Raw genomic sequence first — 19,340 nt, forward strand, 5'->3', positions numbered from 1 at the left:
GACAAGGTAGAGTATGAAGAGTTTACTGAATAATTTGTCATGAAAATTTTTCACTTTTCCTAAATTTCGGCATTGGTACAAAATGACCTTTAGTTGAGCGGCAATGAGTCGATTACAAGCTTGTGCTCGATTCAGTGAAAACAAATTTAATGAGAATCTCTTACATGGATAAATTGATCATCATCACCATCCACAGTTAACCTTCATCTTTTCCTTCTCATCTTCATCCTTTTGAATAACAAAAAGCATCTCAACTTTTTGATTTGTTTGATTATCATTTTTGTGAAATTTTCTGTTGTTTTTTGTTCCCAATTCAGTCTTGAGAGTCAGAATGAGAATATCATCATTTACATAAATATTTCATGATATGTAGGAGGAATTGGGAGAGACTGATGAAGATGAAGATGAAGATGAAGACATGGGTCAGTTTGCAGATGAACAAGTGGGCAACATGCAAGGTAACATGATAATATATTAAAAGTTAATCTGAATGACATAACAAAATAAGAGGAACAACAAACCAGGTAATTCATGAGTCAACATGATGAAAGAAAATGCATCAGATGAATAAAGAAGAAGATGAATTTTCCTTTGTTCGCACCCTGTAAATGTTGTTCAAACTATTGATGGTTCTGTAGATGATTTGAATCATCATCATTTTCATCAATGGGAATCAAGATATTCACATGAATATATAATTTGTGTCAGGTGAGCCCATTAATATGAATGTAGATCATATGAAATTGAACAGGTGATATAAGAGCATCATCATCATTTTCCTATTCAGCTCATTTTGGTGATGATCAGCAAAATGATGAACTAAATGTTGATTTTTTTTCTTTGAATAATTGTGATATGTTGTAGATATCTGGAGGTTTATCCAAGACCAGGAACTTTTTAGTTATACTTTTTTTTGATTTCTCTTTACTTTGGTTTTGAAATTCGCAATTGTTTGTGTTAAGGCCAACAAAATCATTCGACAGTCAGCAAATTAAATCAATCATCAGTTAATTGAAACACTTATTCTCTCTCTTTTATCCTCATAACTTTATCAATATTTAGCAGCAAATTAATCGTTTCGATGATGAGAGAGTAAAATTAATCATTATTTTCTTCATTCATATGATGTGATAAAATAGTTCTCTGGTCTTTAGATTAAAGCTCAAAATCCTATTCTATCTTTTGTTAGCTACTCTCAACTGAGAATATTATTAACATCATCTTATCATCATTTTCTCTTCATCCTCTACTTCTCATCATCTTTGTATACCAAATGGATTGTATAATAGAATATAAATTTTCAAATATTGATCTCGATTTTGCTTCTTTCATCTCGTTTCTTTCATCACCAGCATTTTGATTCCTTGATATTATTGTTTCTTTGGACAATATTAACTTGATTCTCTTAATTCATTGCTAACTATTCTGAGAAGATGATTGTTCCTTTGTTAATCGATAGCCGATACTTTGACCAATTTCATTGTCCGAGTCTTCCCTTGATAAACCTTTAGATGAACCTCTCTGTTTAATTAGATCACTTTGGATGGATTGACGAACTTTCAATAATTCTTTCTCTTTCTCTTCCCATTCCTTACGATTCTGGGAAAGATCTTTCATTTTATTAACTACAAAGGCATCGGGTTTACCATAATCCGGTGGATTAGCTGAGGGATCATAACCAAGAACCGATAACATTGGAGCGATTGAGCCCATGTCCCGAACCACATCTTCGGGCATATGACCGACCCATTTACTTAGAGCTTCAACATTGATCGGTTTGATTACTTGATCTGTTGATCTTTCCAATTTGGAAAGTGATATTCCACCAGGTTTATTGATTAATTTCTCATGGTTAAGGACAGAATCATTCCAAGGCACATCAAGAAATTGAAGAATCTTTCTCAACCATAATTCTGGTTGTAACACCATTTGCTCGTAATAAACGGGCAAACAATAAGATGGTCCTAAAGTTTCACACTGATTATGCATCGCTTGCATTGCACTATTCCACTTTTTCATACATTGACGATAGTCGGTCAGGTCGAATCCCGAAATGGTGACCTTTCGAGTGATGATCGAATGGACAACTGCACGTCCATCGCGAATCATGAAGATAAACTTTGAATTGGGGAACAGTTTCTTAAGGTAAACCGCCGATCGCAGAGTAAACGGATCTTTATTACACAGCCTTTGAGCGGGTGGCCCATGTTTACCGACAATCTCCAGGATAAAGGCTGAAATTGCACTGTCCAAGACTTCGGGGGTAATACCTGCTTCTTGTAGTCGACGCGACTCAAAGGGTGACTTCATCCATTGAGCTCGAATACCAAGTAGACGAGGTATTACCCGAGTCTCTTCCCCACACCTGACGTCCGGATGAGCGTCCAAGATGACGCGAAGCAAAGTTGTACCCGAACGGGGCATTCCCCCGATGAATATGAGTGGAATCGCCCGGTTGATTGGCGTCACTGTCAAGTCACTGGACGAGGCTGAAGAATCTGATATGAGCGATGAGTAGAGTTTACCTGATGATGACCATGAAAGTGGATCACCACCGGAAGAAGGTTGTTGCACTTGTGATTGGAGAGCATTTTGTTTACTTAAATTAAGGGAACTTGTTGACACTAAGCAAGTTGGAACATTGTATTGGTACATAAATCCAATGAGAAAAACAGAAATCAACAAGAGAAAAATAAATTTCCTGGTTGATCGCAGAGAATTCATTTCTTTACTGGGATGTAAGGATGCTTTCGATCTTCAGAATTATCGATTATTATCGATGATCGAACAAAATTTCGATGCCAATGATGGAAAGTCAAAAATGGATTTTTCTTCTCTTTCTTTTTAAATCGTAACTTCCCCTCCTAATAAAAAATTCTTTCCTCTTTTCTCTTATTCATTCTTTTCAACTGTCTTTCTCTCTTTCGACAAAATATCCATGACAATCGATTCTGAGAAAAATTGCGTCTCAATCGATTATTCGAAAATTTGATAATCGCACATCCCAGAAGGATAACAACATCGCAGGTACAGAATTCCAGTTCTAACTCTCCTTTATTATTTTCTCACTTCGTTTTCTCTCTCACTCTCTTTCATACAGTTCTTTCTCACTTTCATCACTGAAATAAAAAGTAAACGTATTTGTTATGATCGACTTTAATTATTTGCCTTCGATCAAAGTTCTGATTCAATCGATGGTCAGTTCGTGGTTATCGGTCACAATATTGTGAATATATTTATCTTGTTCTCTTAGCATTTCATTGAGATGTTGGAGAAAATTAATATTACATTGAGCGAAAAATATAATTCAATTATATCAATATGAATATTTTATGATTAATTTAGTTTCATTTTTGTAATTAATTGACTAAATAGTGTTAATTTGATTAAATGAAATGTTGCTCATCATTATCATCAGAGCAATAATGGCTGAAAATAATAATAATGATAGGAAATGAATTGAGTAAAATGATGTTCATGATGAGATTGAAAATGAGGATGATGAGGATGATGAGGGTTAGATGATGATAAAGGATTGGGAGTCTCAATGATCACATTGTGAACATTGATAATCTGTTATTTTATCTTCTTCATCATCTTTGTGGTGTATCCAAGGTATTGATGATGATAATGATGATGATGATGGTGAATCTAGATGATAATAATGATTATTATTTTTCCCTTGTTATCTTTTTGCTCTTAGTTATCAATCATCAAATTAAATACCCTACAATCAAATGATATTAATGAAATAAAAGACAATCTAATCACTTTAATCAAAGCTGATGAATTATGGTTGGAAAGTGCAGATTTATTGGTCAGGGGACACCAATGAATAGTTCATGATTCAGAGAGAGAGAAGAGATAAAACAAAAAAATTCTGTAATATTTTTTTCCTCTCCTGGGAAAAGTTCCGCAAGTGTAATTCATTAATAGTCATGATAATGGTAAGATTGGAATTGAGAATCACCAAGAATGATGATGATGATTAACATAATGATTATTTTCTGCTCTCCTCCAGCAATTAATATACAATTTCCACACCCAAGGCTTATACTTTCCATCATGAAAATGTGAATTTTCACCATGAACATTAAAATAGGACGAAGTTCACTTGGTGAAACTGTTTTTTCACTTTCATTTTCATCATCTACCATTGAGGAAGTTTTCATTTCATGGTGATCATCATGCTAACAAAATCATGATGATTCATTAACATGGAAACCTTTTCCTCGGAAAACATTTCAAATCAATCTATCAGAATTAATCTTAATCAGTTTACGATTCAATGATTACTCAGCCAGAGTGATGATCATTTCGTATCATCATCCATCCCCTGATTTCCAGTAACCTGAGCAACAAATTCATAAGACATAATATTTTATTATTATTACATGAGTTTGTATTTCATGATAGAAACCATGATGAAGATGAATTAATATCTTATTATTCAGAAAATCAATCTTTTTGTTGTGTTTTTTGTTTGTTTGTTTGTTTGTACCTTGATTGTTGTATGTTCAACATTGATTAGGAGGTTGATTAATGTTCAAATTATGTTGATTGTTGGTAATTCATTTGCAATGATAATTTTATGTATCGGGTTAAAGTGACAATCAACCATAATATTGATATCGTGATGATGATGATCATCATCTTCTCCATCAAATTAATCTCATCACCTTTTCAGTGATAGCAAACCGGAAGATATTGTTGATACAATCAAATGGTTTTGGTAATCAACTCCATACACTTGAATAAATATTTCATATATATGAAATAATAAAAAGTTCAGAGAGCAAAATGAATCCTGAATCATATTACATGGGAAAAGGATGAGATAAAATTACAGAGAAAATTAGATGTTGATGATGATGATGATGCTGGTGGAAAAAGTGTAACATTGATGTTATGATGATCTGGTAAAAGAAACTTTCACCGAGTTCAACTGAGACTGTGGGTTGGGATTGAAAGATTGAAGAAGAATCTCATTTCCGTTTCCGTTTTTTTCGAACCAACCAAGGTTCTGATAAGAGGAATTTTGGTTTCTCATCATTATCATCATTCTGATGATCATCTTTCCTTGCGCATCCTTTGAATAAAAGGGTATTAATTTGATGATACAGAAAAAAATCTGAATCCACCAGGAAGAAGATGCAAGGAAAAGATAAAGGGTAAGAGAGAGAGAGAGAGAGAGAAAGAGAAAGTAAAAGTAAAAGGATGAGGATGATAAATATAATGAAAGAAGATTAAGTTCACCTTATCGATAGCGAAATTGGTTGTAATGTAAATTAGGAATTAATCACATCATCAATATGCAGAAGCGTAAAATTAAATTTAACAGATTACGGAGAAACTGTGTTATCATGTATTAGACAGTTTTCACTCCCACTCTCCGATATTATATCTCATGTAAGTTTATCTGCTCTTTCCTTTTCCTCTTCCCTTTTCATCATCAATTCTTCATCTTCACTCACTCAGCATCTCTCTCTCTCTCTCTTTAATGAATAAGTTTATTAGTGTAGATGCTCAAAACTAATCAATATAAGGAGCAAGGACAAACTCTAAAAAGGGATGAGGAAGATGAAGATACTCTGAGGATCTTAGATGGAGAGATGGAGAGTAAAGAAAAGGGTGACATTGAACATAATTGATCAAGATTGGTTTCAACTGATTTAACAGATTCTCCTTTTCTCAGCAATCATGCAATTTAACTAAGGATGAAAAGAACCAGAGAGAAAATGTTGATGATGAGGGAAAGAAATTGAAGAGCATCAGAATTGGAATTGCAATTGGAATAAGATGAAATGAAAGAGACCATGTTGATCCCTATAATTAAAGTTGTGGAATAAAATGAAAGGCTGATTGTTAATTGCAATTGCTAATTCTTTGGATGAATAAATGTTCATGTGTTTGTGTATATTACATGAGAATTAGGAAGAAGATGAAGAAAATATCAACAAAAGAGAAGAAAAAAAAAATGTGATAAATTTTTCCACAAGAATAAAAGTTCAATGGAAAGGGTTCCAAGGGGATTTTGTGATTCGAGTTGACAGGAATCGTGATAGAATCGAGAAGATGATGAAGATGGAGATGAAGATGAGAAAAGATAGAAATTCTTTCATCGTCTTACCCAATATTCAGTTTACATTTCAGGAATATCTTCATGAGAGTTTGTATATGTTGGGATAAGAAGGAGAGGAAAAAGCAATGAGACAATTTAACAACGTTAATCAACAATCGTTATTAGTATTTATTGTTATCATAAATTGTTGGTGATTAACGATTACATTTGTTTTCTTTATTGACTATTAATTTGAAGTATTGTTGTTTGTTTCCTTTGGTAATCATTGTGTGTAATTTGATTGATATCTTTAGATTATGATGATGATAATGATGTTGATCTGGTTTAATCAATGTTTCAAAACGGAAGCATGAGCAGAGATAATGATGATAATAATAATAATAATGATGATGAATAGGAATGGATTGAAAAACAATCAGAAATAATCATGAGGATGAAAATTGATTCTAATAAAATGAAATGAGCCGATGGGAAACTGAATCAAGGGGATAATCCACCACCATGATGATGATAATGATGATAATGATGATTATGGTCAAGCAAATAACTTATGAGGAGAAAAACTAAACGACATCATAATTAGCATCATCTATGGTCATTCTTAGTTGTTTTCGTTTGGTCAACTTTGATTCTGATTCTATTACTCCAAATATACACGGAAAAACATCATCATGGTTGTCAGGAATTTTGTATCACAATCATCAGAACTTTCCCCTGTTCCATTCATTTTTTTGTATCATTATTCTCAGCATTATGTAGCAAAAGGTTTTCTCAACAAAAGAGGGAATTATATTATCTCTCCATCATCATGGTAATAAAAATATCGGTGAACAAAAAAGTTTCATCAGAATTGGCAGCAGAATAGAAAATCAAAATAATAATAATAATAACGCTTCTTGTTAGATGATAATCAACAATAATAGATAAATAATCTCAACTGAGATTGCAGAATCGATTGAATAATCATCAACACCATCGCCATCACCATCATCATGAGGATCTGAATGGTGATCAGTATCATTATCGATGTAGTTTCCATTCATCTCATTATCTCATTTAAATGAAGACAGAGAAAAAAAAGTTCTAAAGACAAAAGAAAAGAAAAGATAAATTGTATCACAATCGACTTATAATATTATAACTTGTTAGAATTTTCATCCTGCAATTGTTATCATTATCATCATGATCATTATTATGATCACTGTTATTGTTATTATCGTGAATCTGAGGCTGAAATTGACAGAATTTATATCCAGCATCTTATGAGAATGTTGTAAATAGTTGAGACAAATAGAGAAATTTAGACACATTGAGAAATCCACAGATATATCAAGTAATCGATAAAATGTGTCCATAGAAAAGGAGAAAGGAAAAAATGAAGAAAACAGGATGAAATGAACAGAATTCAGCTCAGAATTTGTTCAATGTTTTTTTTACCATCTTCATCTCTCTTCTCACTATCATGAAGATGATGAAGTAAAAGAAAAACAGAAGAAGCAACTTTTTCTTGGATATATTGAGCTCTTTAATGTGGGAGGAAACAGCAGCTAAGAAAAAGAAAAGTAGATTCATGTTCATCTACAGGGAATGATAGTAACTCGGAATTCATTTTCCTTATATTCATGATAATATCTTTTTCATCTGATGGAAAAGAAGAAGAAGAAAAATCTTCAACAGTATAAGAGATGAATAGCAACAGACTTTATATATTAATATATGAATTCTGATGAAGAAAAAGACAAAACTCAGGAAAAAAAACTCAGGCCATGCGACACTTTCTTTGTCATGATAAAAAAAAATGATCAAGAATGGAAAAGATTTGTAACTTTGTTGTAATTCTGACAAGCAAATTGTTGATATAATTGTTCATTCATTGATTTAATGAGGTCTCCCTTTCGTTTGGACACAATTGGTATTATTGTTTTGATTAACTCGATTGGACAACAATTGACAATCGGTGTCACTTGATTAGAGATTTAAGTTTTCATGAGAAGCCACCAAAGATAAATATTAATAATATCTCATCATCAGAATAACCTCAAGGTTTAAGGAGATGAAGTTGATTCTCATTTTTGTTTATCCTCTCCCTTGATAGTTTTTTTCTCTTCCTTCTAGATCATGATAATGATGATACTGCTTTAGATGATGGATAATGTTGTCATCTAGATGTCAGAGATTCACAATTCTAATAGAGTAAACTGAATATAAAATGATGGATTGCATCTTGTTTCCGTTTCCCTTTTTGACATGGAAACTAAAAAAATCTGTACACCAACAATCAATGGTAAGACAATAATATTATAAACTGATAATATTGATGATCATTTGAGAGAGAGAGATGAGGATGAGGATGATAAGTATCTAATTACATTTTCAGTAGCAATTTTAACATGGATGATGATGGATATGAAATAACATTGATTTCAGCTCAAGATTAAATGTAAGGCTTTAGATTTACCGTTATTATTAATCATCATTTATATTAATAGTAAATTCTGGTAATTGAATCTTACTTTTATGATTAACTATTAACTAAATGATAACCAACCATTTATATTGGTTATCTTTGTTCAAAATCAACTTTCAATTGGATGGTTAAAGTTATACTTGATTAATTTATAATTGTTGTCATAATTTATATATTTCATTGATAACTTATCGTTAGTTATTGTATTGATGATTGTGATTAGTTGATTAGAGGTGATTAGCTAAAGGTTAGAGGCTGATTATCATCTGAAATTCATTGTGAATATCAATTGATTAGTGAAAAAAAAGTTACTGTTAAATGATTATGGTGATATGATGTATTTGGATATATTGTTTTAATTGTTGTAATTTAGTTAACTTTAATCATCATTGATGATTGTGATCTGTAAATCAATCAACTGATTCATTTGAACGGTTGATTGAGATTAGTTGTTTACGTTTAATTGTTTCCAGTAATTAGTCAACCTCATGAGGATCGTTGAAAAAGCAAGAATTGATCAAGAAAATGAAAAAAGTACCGTAAAAGACAATCAATTAGTAAATTAGTAGCTGGCAATTAATTGTTACGTTGAACCGGATTAAAGTTTGATCAGGAAAAAACAAGAAAAAGGATTAACCAAATGGACGGAAACGATAATTAAGTGACAATTAACTTGATTGCCAAGTAAAAGTGACAATTGATACAAAGTATTTGAAAAATCACCTTGATCATGTATCTCAATAGTTTCACAATCGGTATCTTATTTTTCAATAGCATCTTATTGTTTCCGGTGATAATAACTATCCTCATCTTAACACTTATCATCCTTGATCCTGTGATCCATATTGAAAGAGGGAGAGAGAGATTATCAGGATTAAAATACTTGAAGATGAAAACTTAAAGTGAGATAATCTCAAGAATTGACTCTCTAGACGAAAAAAGTTGCAATGAAAACGATATTTTTTTCCTAGAAAAGATGAAGAAAAAACTAGGACATGGATAAAGATGGAAGATGAAAAAAATAGATCAATGATGAGGAAGATAAAGAAAAGGAAAACTGATTGAAAGTTAACTGATTCTCTATCGATTGAGAGTCACCATGAGTTATAATGGTTTCGAATACGAAAGTAAAATAATGGTTAGAACAAGAAAACCTCAGGTAAAATCGAGAAGAAAAAGGAAAAGGAAGAAGATGATGATGATGATGATGAGGAAAGAAAGAGAAAACCAAAGGAAATCATCATGATGAGAAAGAAAAACCATTTTTTGTGTCAAATGATATCATCCTCATCCTCATCTTCCTCATCATCGCCAATCCATATCAAAATACTTTCTCTCTTGTTATCAAAGCAACTTTTTGTTTACTCATCATCTTATAATAAGAATCATCATCATCATCATCATCAAGGAAGATAAAAATGATGAGAAAAAGAAATGAGAAAAAAGCTGAAAGAGGAACCTGAAAAAGCCCATTGAGAAAACGATGAAAATGATTAAGAATCGAGGAAATTAGTTGATAACAATTTATCAACATTGATGCAATTACTTTAGAATCAACAAAGAAGAAAAAAAAATCTAATAACATCATCAACATGATAAGTTATTTGAAGAGCTCACAACAATTAGAGTTGATTGTTAATGATTAATAGTTAATTACGTTGATAATATTAGTTTAAATATTTTTTGTTCTTGTTTCAAGTTTTTGTAATTTAAACTCATCAAGAAACAATTAACTGTTAATTGTTATCATACGGATTATTTTTCCTTCATTATCTTGACTTTGTGGTTATCATATTAACTTTTTCTTGTTTCATTTTCATCACAATTTATAATTTAAATGATTAATTTAATTGTTTGACAGGAATCAACGTCAAGGTTATCATGGTCTTATTGTTTTCAAACAATTAACTTGAATCTCATTACAACCCATGTAATTTGTTATTAGTTAACGTTTCCTTTTTCAATATAAGGAAAGGTAATCATTTATTTAGTTAATTGTAATTAAATTTGATTCAATGAGTTGATGAAAAAAAAAGACAACAAAAGTTTCAAAAATTATTTGAATGAATTTTTTTTTAATTCTTGCAAAAAAAGCGCGAATTTTGAAATAATTGTTTTAATAACTTTTTTTAGTTTTCTTTTTATAAATAATATATAATAGTGATAATAATTAATACTTAGACTTTTATGATTGACAATTGGGTGGGAAGAGGATGAGTAGGGTGGAAAATGACAATGAATAGTTTACATCATGGTGGATGATGAATTTTGATTGGTAATCAAATTTACAATTTACAACAACAGAGACAAAATTGATAATCATCAAGATTATGGTGAGAAAGACAAAGTCATATCATCATCATTATCTTCAATGTGACATGGGTTCATTGAGGATTTAAGCCATGGATTAAAGGGAGAGAGAGTGAGAGAGAGAGAAGAGATAATTTTCTTTTCAAGCTTGACTTTTGTGCTGCTTTTTAAAAGGTGGGTTGTTGAGTTTTTTGGGTGTGGTGGTCATTCAGAGTGAAGTTGGTTGGTTGACATGTTTTGATTGTGATATTTTGATGGAACAAAACAAAACAAGAAAAGGTTTTTTTTTCTCTATTGAGAAACATTATCGATTCGGTCTACAGAATTATTTGTAACATTTTTATTCTAATGGGTAATTAAGGGTAATTACAAATTCTAATACACCAACCCTGTAGTCGAGAGGATGAAACAGATTAAATATCATGGATTATAATCAACTCACATTATCGACTTTATTTGTTTTCTTTTTTTGGTAGCGTTTTGTTTAAGGCTTTAGAACTTTTTTTGTTTTGTTTTCGCTTAATATTAACGATTAGTATCTCACAGTGAAGCTTTTTGTTTCTTTGATCTCTTCAGATGAAGAGTGGGAGGAGAGAGAGAGAGAGAGAGAGAGAGAGAGAGAGAGAAGATGATGATGATGCGGTGGGAAAGTGTGGATGATGAAAAATTAGATATAAAGATGAGAGATGGATGACAAAAGGTGAAGTGGTGTGATGATGATAAAGATTGAGATGGAAGATGAGAAATCAATGAGATAGAGAGACAGAGAGAGAGAGAGAGAGAGAGACAGGAAAGAGGATGAGTTTGGAAGATAAAGGAAGAAGAGTTGACTGAAAATTTTGTCATGAGATTTTTTTCATCTTCTTTCTTTGCCTAAACTTTTTCTTCCAAATCTTCATCTTCTTTCATCTTCATCAGGATGTTGAAAGAGGATAAATAATAACAAAGTAACTTAATTGAGAATCTCTTACATGGATAAATTCATCATCACCATCTACAGTTAACCTTCATCTTTTTCCTTCTCATCTTCATCCTTTTGAATAATAAAAAGCATCTCAACTTTTTGATTATCGTTTTTTTGTTGAACAAAACTTCATCTCTCATCTTCCTCATCATCGCCATCTTCAATCCTCTCAGTTTGTTTGAATAGCAAATTTTCAGGGTGAAAAATTCACATATAACTCACTCTCTCTCTCTCTCTCCTATACTACGTAAATGGTAACAATGAAGGAGGAATAGATGAATATGATGATAGTTCTGGATGATAAATATTCTGTCTCTCTTCATCTGTCAACATTGAAATAAGTCCAACTGTAAATGATAAAATGGGAACAATTAAATGCTCATGATAATTATCATCATCATCACGAGGTCATAATTATTTATCATCTTTTCCTAATTATCAGAAATATAAAGGAAAAAATGTTCAGTTGATTGTTTTTTTTTTGGTTCCAAATTCAGACTGAAGATTGAGAGTCAGAATGAGAATATCATCATTTACATAAATATTTCATGATATGTAGGAGGAATTGGGAGAGACTGATGAAGATGAAGATGAAGATGAAGACATGGGTCAGTTTGCAGATGAACAAGTGGGCAACATGCAAGGTAACATGATAATGTATTAAAAGTTAATCTGAATGACATAACAAAATAAGAGGAACAACAAACCAGGTAATTCATGAGTCAACATGATGAAAGAAAATGCATCAGATGAATAAAGAAGAAGATGAATTTTCCTTTGTTCGCACCCTGTAAATGTTGTTCAAACTATTGATGGTTCTGTAGATGATTTGAATCATCATCATTTTCATCAATGGGAATCAAGATATTCACATGAATATATAATTTGTGTCAGGTGAGCCCATTAATATGAATGTAGATCATATGAAATTGAATGTAAGAGCATCATCATCATTTTCCTATTCAGTTCAATGTATTAATATTCAGTTCATCATTTAGGTGATGATGATGATTCACTTGTTGGTTTTGGTTGATTTTTTTTTCTTCTTTGTATCATTTGGATCAATTGTTGTCCATTTGATGATCGCAATTAGCTTATTATCAATTTTATCGTTGGTGGTTAATCCAAGATCAGGAACTTTGTAGTTAATTGTTATACTTTTTGTTTTAATTTCTCTTTACTTTGCTTTTAAATTTCTTAATCATTTGTGGTAAGGGAAACAGAATCATTCTATCAGATAGTTAGCAAATTAAATTAATCAATCAATCAGTTAATTGAGACACTTATTGACTCTCTCTCTCTCTCTCTCGTTTTATCCTCATCACTTATATATTTGAGAATCACAACTTAATCGCTTCGATGATGAGAAAATTTATCATTAATTTTATCATCTTCTTCATCGATATCATTATTAGTTATATTAATAAAATCGTTCTCTGGTCTTTAGATTAAAGCTCAAAATCCTATTGTATCTTTTGTTGTTTACTCTCAACTGGAAATGTTATTATTAAACATCATCTTATCATCATTTTCTCTTCCTTCCTCTTTTCTATTAGTCTTCACTCATCATCATTGTTGATGTATTTATATATTTGGGATATCAAATGGATTCTATTAAAAGAATAATATAAATTTTCAAATATTGATCTAGATTTTGCTTCTTGTCTCTCTCATTATCATCAATTGTTTCTTTCTTTGTTTGTTTGGTTGTTGTTGTTTCTCTGGTCAATATTAACTTGATTCTCTTAATTCATTGCTAACTATCCTTAGAAGATGATTGTTCCTTTGTTAATCGATAGCCGATACTTTGACCAATTTCATTGTCCGAGTCTTCCCTTGATAAACCTTTAGATGAACCTCTCTGTTTAATTAGATCACTTTGGATGGATTGACGAACTTTCAATAATTCTTTCTCTTTCTCTTCCCATTCCTTACGATTCTGGGAAAGATCTTTCATTTTATTAACTACAAAGGCATCGGGTTTACCATAATCCGGTGGATTAGCTGAGGGATCATAACCAAGAACCGATAACATTGGAGCGATTGAGCCCATGTCCCGAACCACATCTTCGGGCATATGACCGACCCATTTACTTAGAGCTTCAACATTGATCGGTTTGATTACTTGATCTGTTGATCTTTCCAATTTGGAAAGTGATATTCCACCAGGTTTATTGATTAATTTCTCATGGTTAAGGACAGAATCATTCCAAGGCACATCAAGAAATTGAAGAATCTTTCTCAACCATAATTCTGGTTGTAACACCATTTGCTCGTAATAAACGGGCAAACAATAAGATGGTCCTAAAGTTTCACACTGATTATGCATCGCTTGCATTGCACTATTCCACTTTTTCATACATTGACGATAGTCGGTCAGGTCGAATCCCGAAATGGTGACCTTTCGAGTGATGATCGAATGGACAACTGCACGTCCATCGCGAATCATGAAGATAAACTTTGAATTGGGGAACAGTTTCTTAAGGTAAACCGCCGATCGCAGAGTAAACGGATCTTTGTTACACAGCCTTTGAGCGGGTGGCCCATGTTTACCGACAATCTCCAGGATAAAGGCTGAAATTGCACTGTCCAAGACTTCGGGGGTAATACCTGCTTCTTGTAGTCGACGCGACTCAAAGGGTGACTTCATCCATTGAGCTCGAATACCAAGTAGACGAGGTATTACCCGAGTCTCTTCCCCACACCTGACGTCCGGATGAGCGTCCAAGATGACGCGAAGCAAAGTTGTACCCGAACGGGGCATTCCCCCGATGAATATGAGTGGAATCGCCCGGTTGATTGGCGTCACTGTCAAGTCACTGGACGAGGCTGAAGAATCTGATATGAGCGATGAGTAGAGTTTACCTGATGATGACCATGAAAGTGGATCACCACCGGAAGAAGGTTGTTGCACTTGTGATTGGAGAGCATTTTGTTTACTTAAATTAAGGGAACTTGTTGACACTAAGCAAGTTGGAACATTGTATTGGTACATAAATCCAATGAGAAAAACAGAAATCAACAAGAGAAAAATAAATTTCCTGGTTGATCGCAGAGAATTCATTTCTTTACTGGGATGACACTCAGAATAACAACATCACAGGTACAGAATTCTAGTTCTAACTGCCATCTAGTGGTTTCTCACTTTTTTCTCTCTCACATTCTCTTTCTTTTCTTTCTTTATTTTTCCCTTCTTTCATTCATCTCTTTCTTATTGCATCACTGGGATTACAAAGTGTAAACGTCATAAGATTCATTCACTTGTTGTTACGATTAAACCGCCATCTTGGGTAAATGGTTACAATTTAATTCGGTTTGACATTTGTTCAAATTCTTGTGGCGGGAAAACTTTTCTATTATTTTCTTATTCCTTTAATCTTTGTTTTGGTCAACTTTCAGCTTTGCCTACGATCAAAGTTCTGATTCAATCAGTGGTCAGTTCTTGGTCATCCGATTCACCTCAGTCACTTGGGTGATTTTCTGTCTCTTTATGTGATATTTTCAACCATTTAATTGGATTAAAAGATTTAAATTGTTGTTCATTTTTCTATTAGGATTTTGGTTCAATTCTAATGATTGTAATTGATTGAATTTTGATTTATCATCATTTTCATCATGAGGTTGATTCCATTTTTAATTCAGTTGACTAATCAAATTGTTATTGATTCTTGTGTGAAATTTTGGATTGGGAATATGATTATCAACTAAAATCAATCAAATTTCTGAGTTTGATTAATTGTTTTACGATTGATGATCAGTCTGATTTTAAATGGTTTTAATTAGTATTTCTTATTGGGAATGGTAATTAAACTAATCAAATAATAATAATAATTGATGATCAATTGATTGCTCTCACCTTTCCAATTACCATCTAAATTTAGTTGAATGGTTCCAATTAATTATAATAAACACCAAATTTTTGATTAACTATCAGAATCAAAGGTAAACAATAACAAGAAGAAAAAAAAATCAAGAATTAAATTTTCCGTGATTTAGATTATGATTATAATTTTAGATTGATCAGAATTAATAATCAACCAAAGTTATTATTAAATTGATACCTTAATTTACCGTTAAACTATTAACTACAACAATCTATTTCCATCATTTGAAATGGCAACAATTTAATGATAATAATAATAAAATATTGATGAAGAATCAAGGAAAAAAAAAGTTTCAATCTTATTTTTTCTCATTAATCCACAACAAGATTAATTAACTGATTAAATGATGATCATCATGAAAATAGATTAAAAAATGAAAGTGATTCAGTTTGATTGGGACAATCAACTAATCATTAAGATTATTATGGTTTCCATGTATGTGTGAGTTTAAACACTGGAAATTTTGAATGATCAATGAACTTGGGTGGCAAATTAAAAGTTAATTGTTGTTTAATTCAGTTGTTGATTTAAATTAATTGTTCATCAACCTTAAATCACTAACCTTGAATCGCACCTACTTCAGATTAGATCAACAATTATTCAATCGAAATTGTTTTACTATTAATAACTGATCTTTCATATTATAATTAAACGTTCTCAAAATGATAATTAATGCCAACAATTAGCGTATTAATTTTAATTTTAAATTCTATTGTTTAACTAAATTAAAAATTCAACATTTTCATTTGTTTGAAATTCACCACGTCAAGTGGCTCCATCTTGTGAAGGCGAAGTCAACAAATCTTTTTTGGGTTCACAAGAATCTGGTTAACAACAGCTGATCGATTGGGTTACAATTAACTAAATTGTCATTAATTAGTTGGAGAAAACTTTTTCTTGCCTTAATATGAACATCAATTGAGATATTGAAACGATAGTCTATTGATTGAACTTTGATAGTTACGACAAATCGAAAAGTTCATAAAGAAATGAATGAAAAGTTAATTAGTCAAGAGAATAGCAATTGATTAGTATCGGTCGAGTGACCAGAGTGACCTTAAGGTTAACCCGGGGAACGATTTTGTGAACGAAAAATAAATTCTCGAAATTTACTGAAAATAGTAAGTTCGTAATAATCGTTAAGTTTTGATGGCGTTAGAGAAAAAAAAACAAATCGATCGCTTATTAGGTCATTAAACTTTCCCTTTTTCGATCATTCAATTAATCGACAATCAAATTAATCAGTTAAGATCCTGGTCAATCATCGGATTCATGAGAAGATGAAGAAGATGAAGAAAAAAAGGTGAAGAAAGTGGCGAAAGGAGGATTGATCATTTTTCGAGGAAACATCTTCTTCTTTTCTTCAATATAATTAAGATAATCTGATTTAATAGTAAAACATTCAGGTAAATATTCATTAATATAAAGATTCATACCCTGAAAGACTGGGTCAGTTTCACTTTTGACCTGTTAAAAGTAACCAAAAAATAACCTTAAGGTATAACGATGATAATATTACCTTTTTCCTCATCATATTAATACTTATTCACTGCCTACAGGGATTAACAGGTAGATAATCATAATAATAATCATAATCATATTTGTAACTGTAACAGATTAATAATCTAATTCAATTGATAGAAAAGAAAGAAAAAAAAATACTTTGATTGTTATTGGATTTCAATTATCGGAAGGAAGTAAATTGTTGGGATATTGTTGTTGATCATGTTGTTGTTGTTGTCGTTGTTGTTTGTGTTTGTGTGGTGAAAGTGGGAAGATAAACAATTTGGTTAATTGTTAATTGTTGGTACATGTAAATTAAATGTTATTTGAGTTAATTGTAACTCCTACTCTCTGATTGGGTTGATCGTGTTGGTTGTGGCTTCCTATTGTTATATTTTTAGCAATTAACAAGCACCAACATCATCAAAGATCAGTGATTAGCGATTATTGATCAATGATAATCAACTAATCAACAGCATCGCAATCAAAATATATTTTTATGAACAAAGATAATTGTTGCAATGATAATGATCATGATTAACTGTTTAAAATGAAAACAATTAGCTCAAAAAAAGAGGCAAAAACTATTGAGACATCTATTGATCTTATCATTGACTGTCTTACATTTTGATCAACTAATCAATTGTTAATCACAATCAATGGTCAAATTGTTGACGGTTAAAATGAGGATTATCTTAATTATGCAAATATTGAGGATCAACAATCAAGTACCTCAAAAATTAATTGCTATTGATTAAGATTTAAAAAAACTAAAATCTTTTAAAGTTGATCAAACTTGTTGGTTATTGATTGTTAGTTTTTTTTAATCAATCTAATTGTTGATTGTAACATCTTAATTTCATTGATTGTTGTTTTAGCTTTCAATTGAATGGAAACTTTTTCTTAACTTTGATTACTTTTTTTATGACTAAATTGTTTGATGATAATGACAATTAATTGTTATTAATAGTAAATTGACAAAAGTTTGAGGCTTAACTGATTATAAGGTTAATCACAATTATCATTATAATCATGATTATAAATCCTTTTCTGACCAAATTAATCCTGATTCCTATTTTAAATCATGATAAAATTTAATCAAACCAAATGATTAACTAAATTAAATGTCACGAGCAATGAAAATTATGCTAATCGTTAATAACAATTAACTTACAACGATAATAATAACAGTCAATCAAAATGATACACTAATTGTAATCAATTATGAAAGAGAAAAACTTAATTGTGAATATTAATAAGTCTTAATTTAGTTGATTCTAACAATTAAATCTGAGTAAGATCAACTATGAACAATTGATTAACCAAAATTTACTATTAACAATGTAACAATTTAAATGATTCCAATCCAATATTGATCAGTTAACCGCAATCAATTAATCCTGTTAACAGTAACACAATTAACGGAGCTTGTGGTTTACTTAATTAATTGATTATCATGATAATTAGCTTGACCTTAACTTAATTGTCACTCGATAATAAAGTACAGGGAAAAATTGATATTTAATTTAAATCCAGTTAATTGTTACCAAGAAAACCCAAATTGAATCATTATTAATAGCGGTGGATCATCATCACTATCGTTAATCAAGATATTAATTAAAACTGAATTAGTTAATTGTAAAGTTTTTTTCCCAAAAGATTAACTTAATCCTGATGATGTTTATCATCATTGAGATGATGAAATCAAAGTCTCTGATTAGTAAATTGTAACAGTTGATTAAGTGTTATAACCACAATTAGCTGGACAAATCAAAAGCTGACCAGTTAATTGTGATTAAATTTTAGATAAGGTTGCAAACAATAAGCAAACAATTTGAATAAATATTTCCTGTTATTGATTGAGAGTTTTAATTGTTTCATTCAAATGATCAAACAATTAATTAGATTTATTAATATCCTTCGCATGAATGAATTGTGATAATTAACGATGATTAACAATTAGAAATCAACATTTCAATTAGATAATTAGATTAAAATAAAGAGAGAGAAGAAAATTAAATAAATTATATCAAATTTTACTTTTAATTGTGAGTAACAATCAACAATTAACTCTCAAAATTACAATTAGAACCCTAAATCATAAATAATAATATTGCTAATATAATATCA

At 31.0% G+C, this 19,340-nt stretch overlaps 2 protein-coding genes across 2 annotated transcripts; both read right to left on the reverse strand.

Annotated features, from left to right (window-relative positions):
• Positions 1-1,056: 1,056 nt before the first annotated feature.
• Positions 1,057-2,889, reverse strand: LOC128396077 (protein-tyrosine sulfotransferase 2-like). Its single transcript, XM_053356599.1, has one exon. The coding sequence runs from the start codon at positions 2,722-2,724 to the stop codon at positions 1,417-1,419; it is 1,308 nt and encodes a 435-aa protein (XP_053212574.1). The 5' UTR covers positions 2,725-2,889; the 3' UTR covers positions 1,057-1,416.
• A 7,760-nt stretch (positions 2,890-10,649) lies between these two features.
• LOC128396084 (protein-tyrosine sulfotransferase 2-like) lies at positions 10,650-14,998 on the reverse strand. Its single transcript, XM_053356607.1, has one exon. It carries the CDS (start codon positions 14,885-14,887, stop codon positions 13,580-13,582), a length of 1,308 nt encoding a protein of 435 aa, XP_053212582.1. The 5' UTR covers positions 14,888-14,998; the 3' UTR covers positions 10,650-13,579.
• Positions 14,999-19,340: the final 4,342 nt, after the last annotated feature.

This window comes from Panonychus citri, unplaced genomic scaffold, assembly GCF_014898815.1.
Source record: "Panonychus citri isolate SS breed McGregor unplaced genomic scaffold, ASM1489881v1 Contig00143, whole genome shotgun sequence".
Taxonomy (NCBI): domain Eukaryota; kingdom Metazoa; phylum Arthropoda; class Arachnida; order Trombidiformes; family Tetranychidae; genus Panonychus; species Panonychus citri.

Coding starts and splice junctions, on each gene's coding strand:
- LOC128396077 (XM_053356599.1), bottom strand. CDS start 2,724: ATGAATTCTCTGCGATCAACCAGGAAATTTATTTTTCTCTTGTTGATT.
- LOC128396084 (XM_053356607.1), bottom strand. CDS start 14,887: ATGAATTCTCTGCGATCAACCAGGAAATTTATTTTTCTCTTGTTGATT.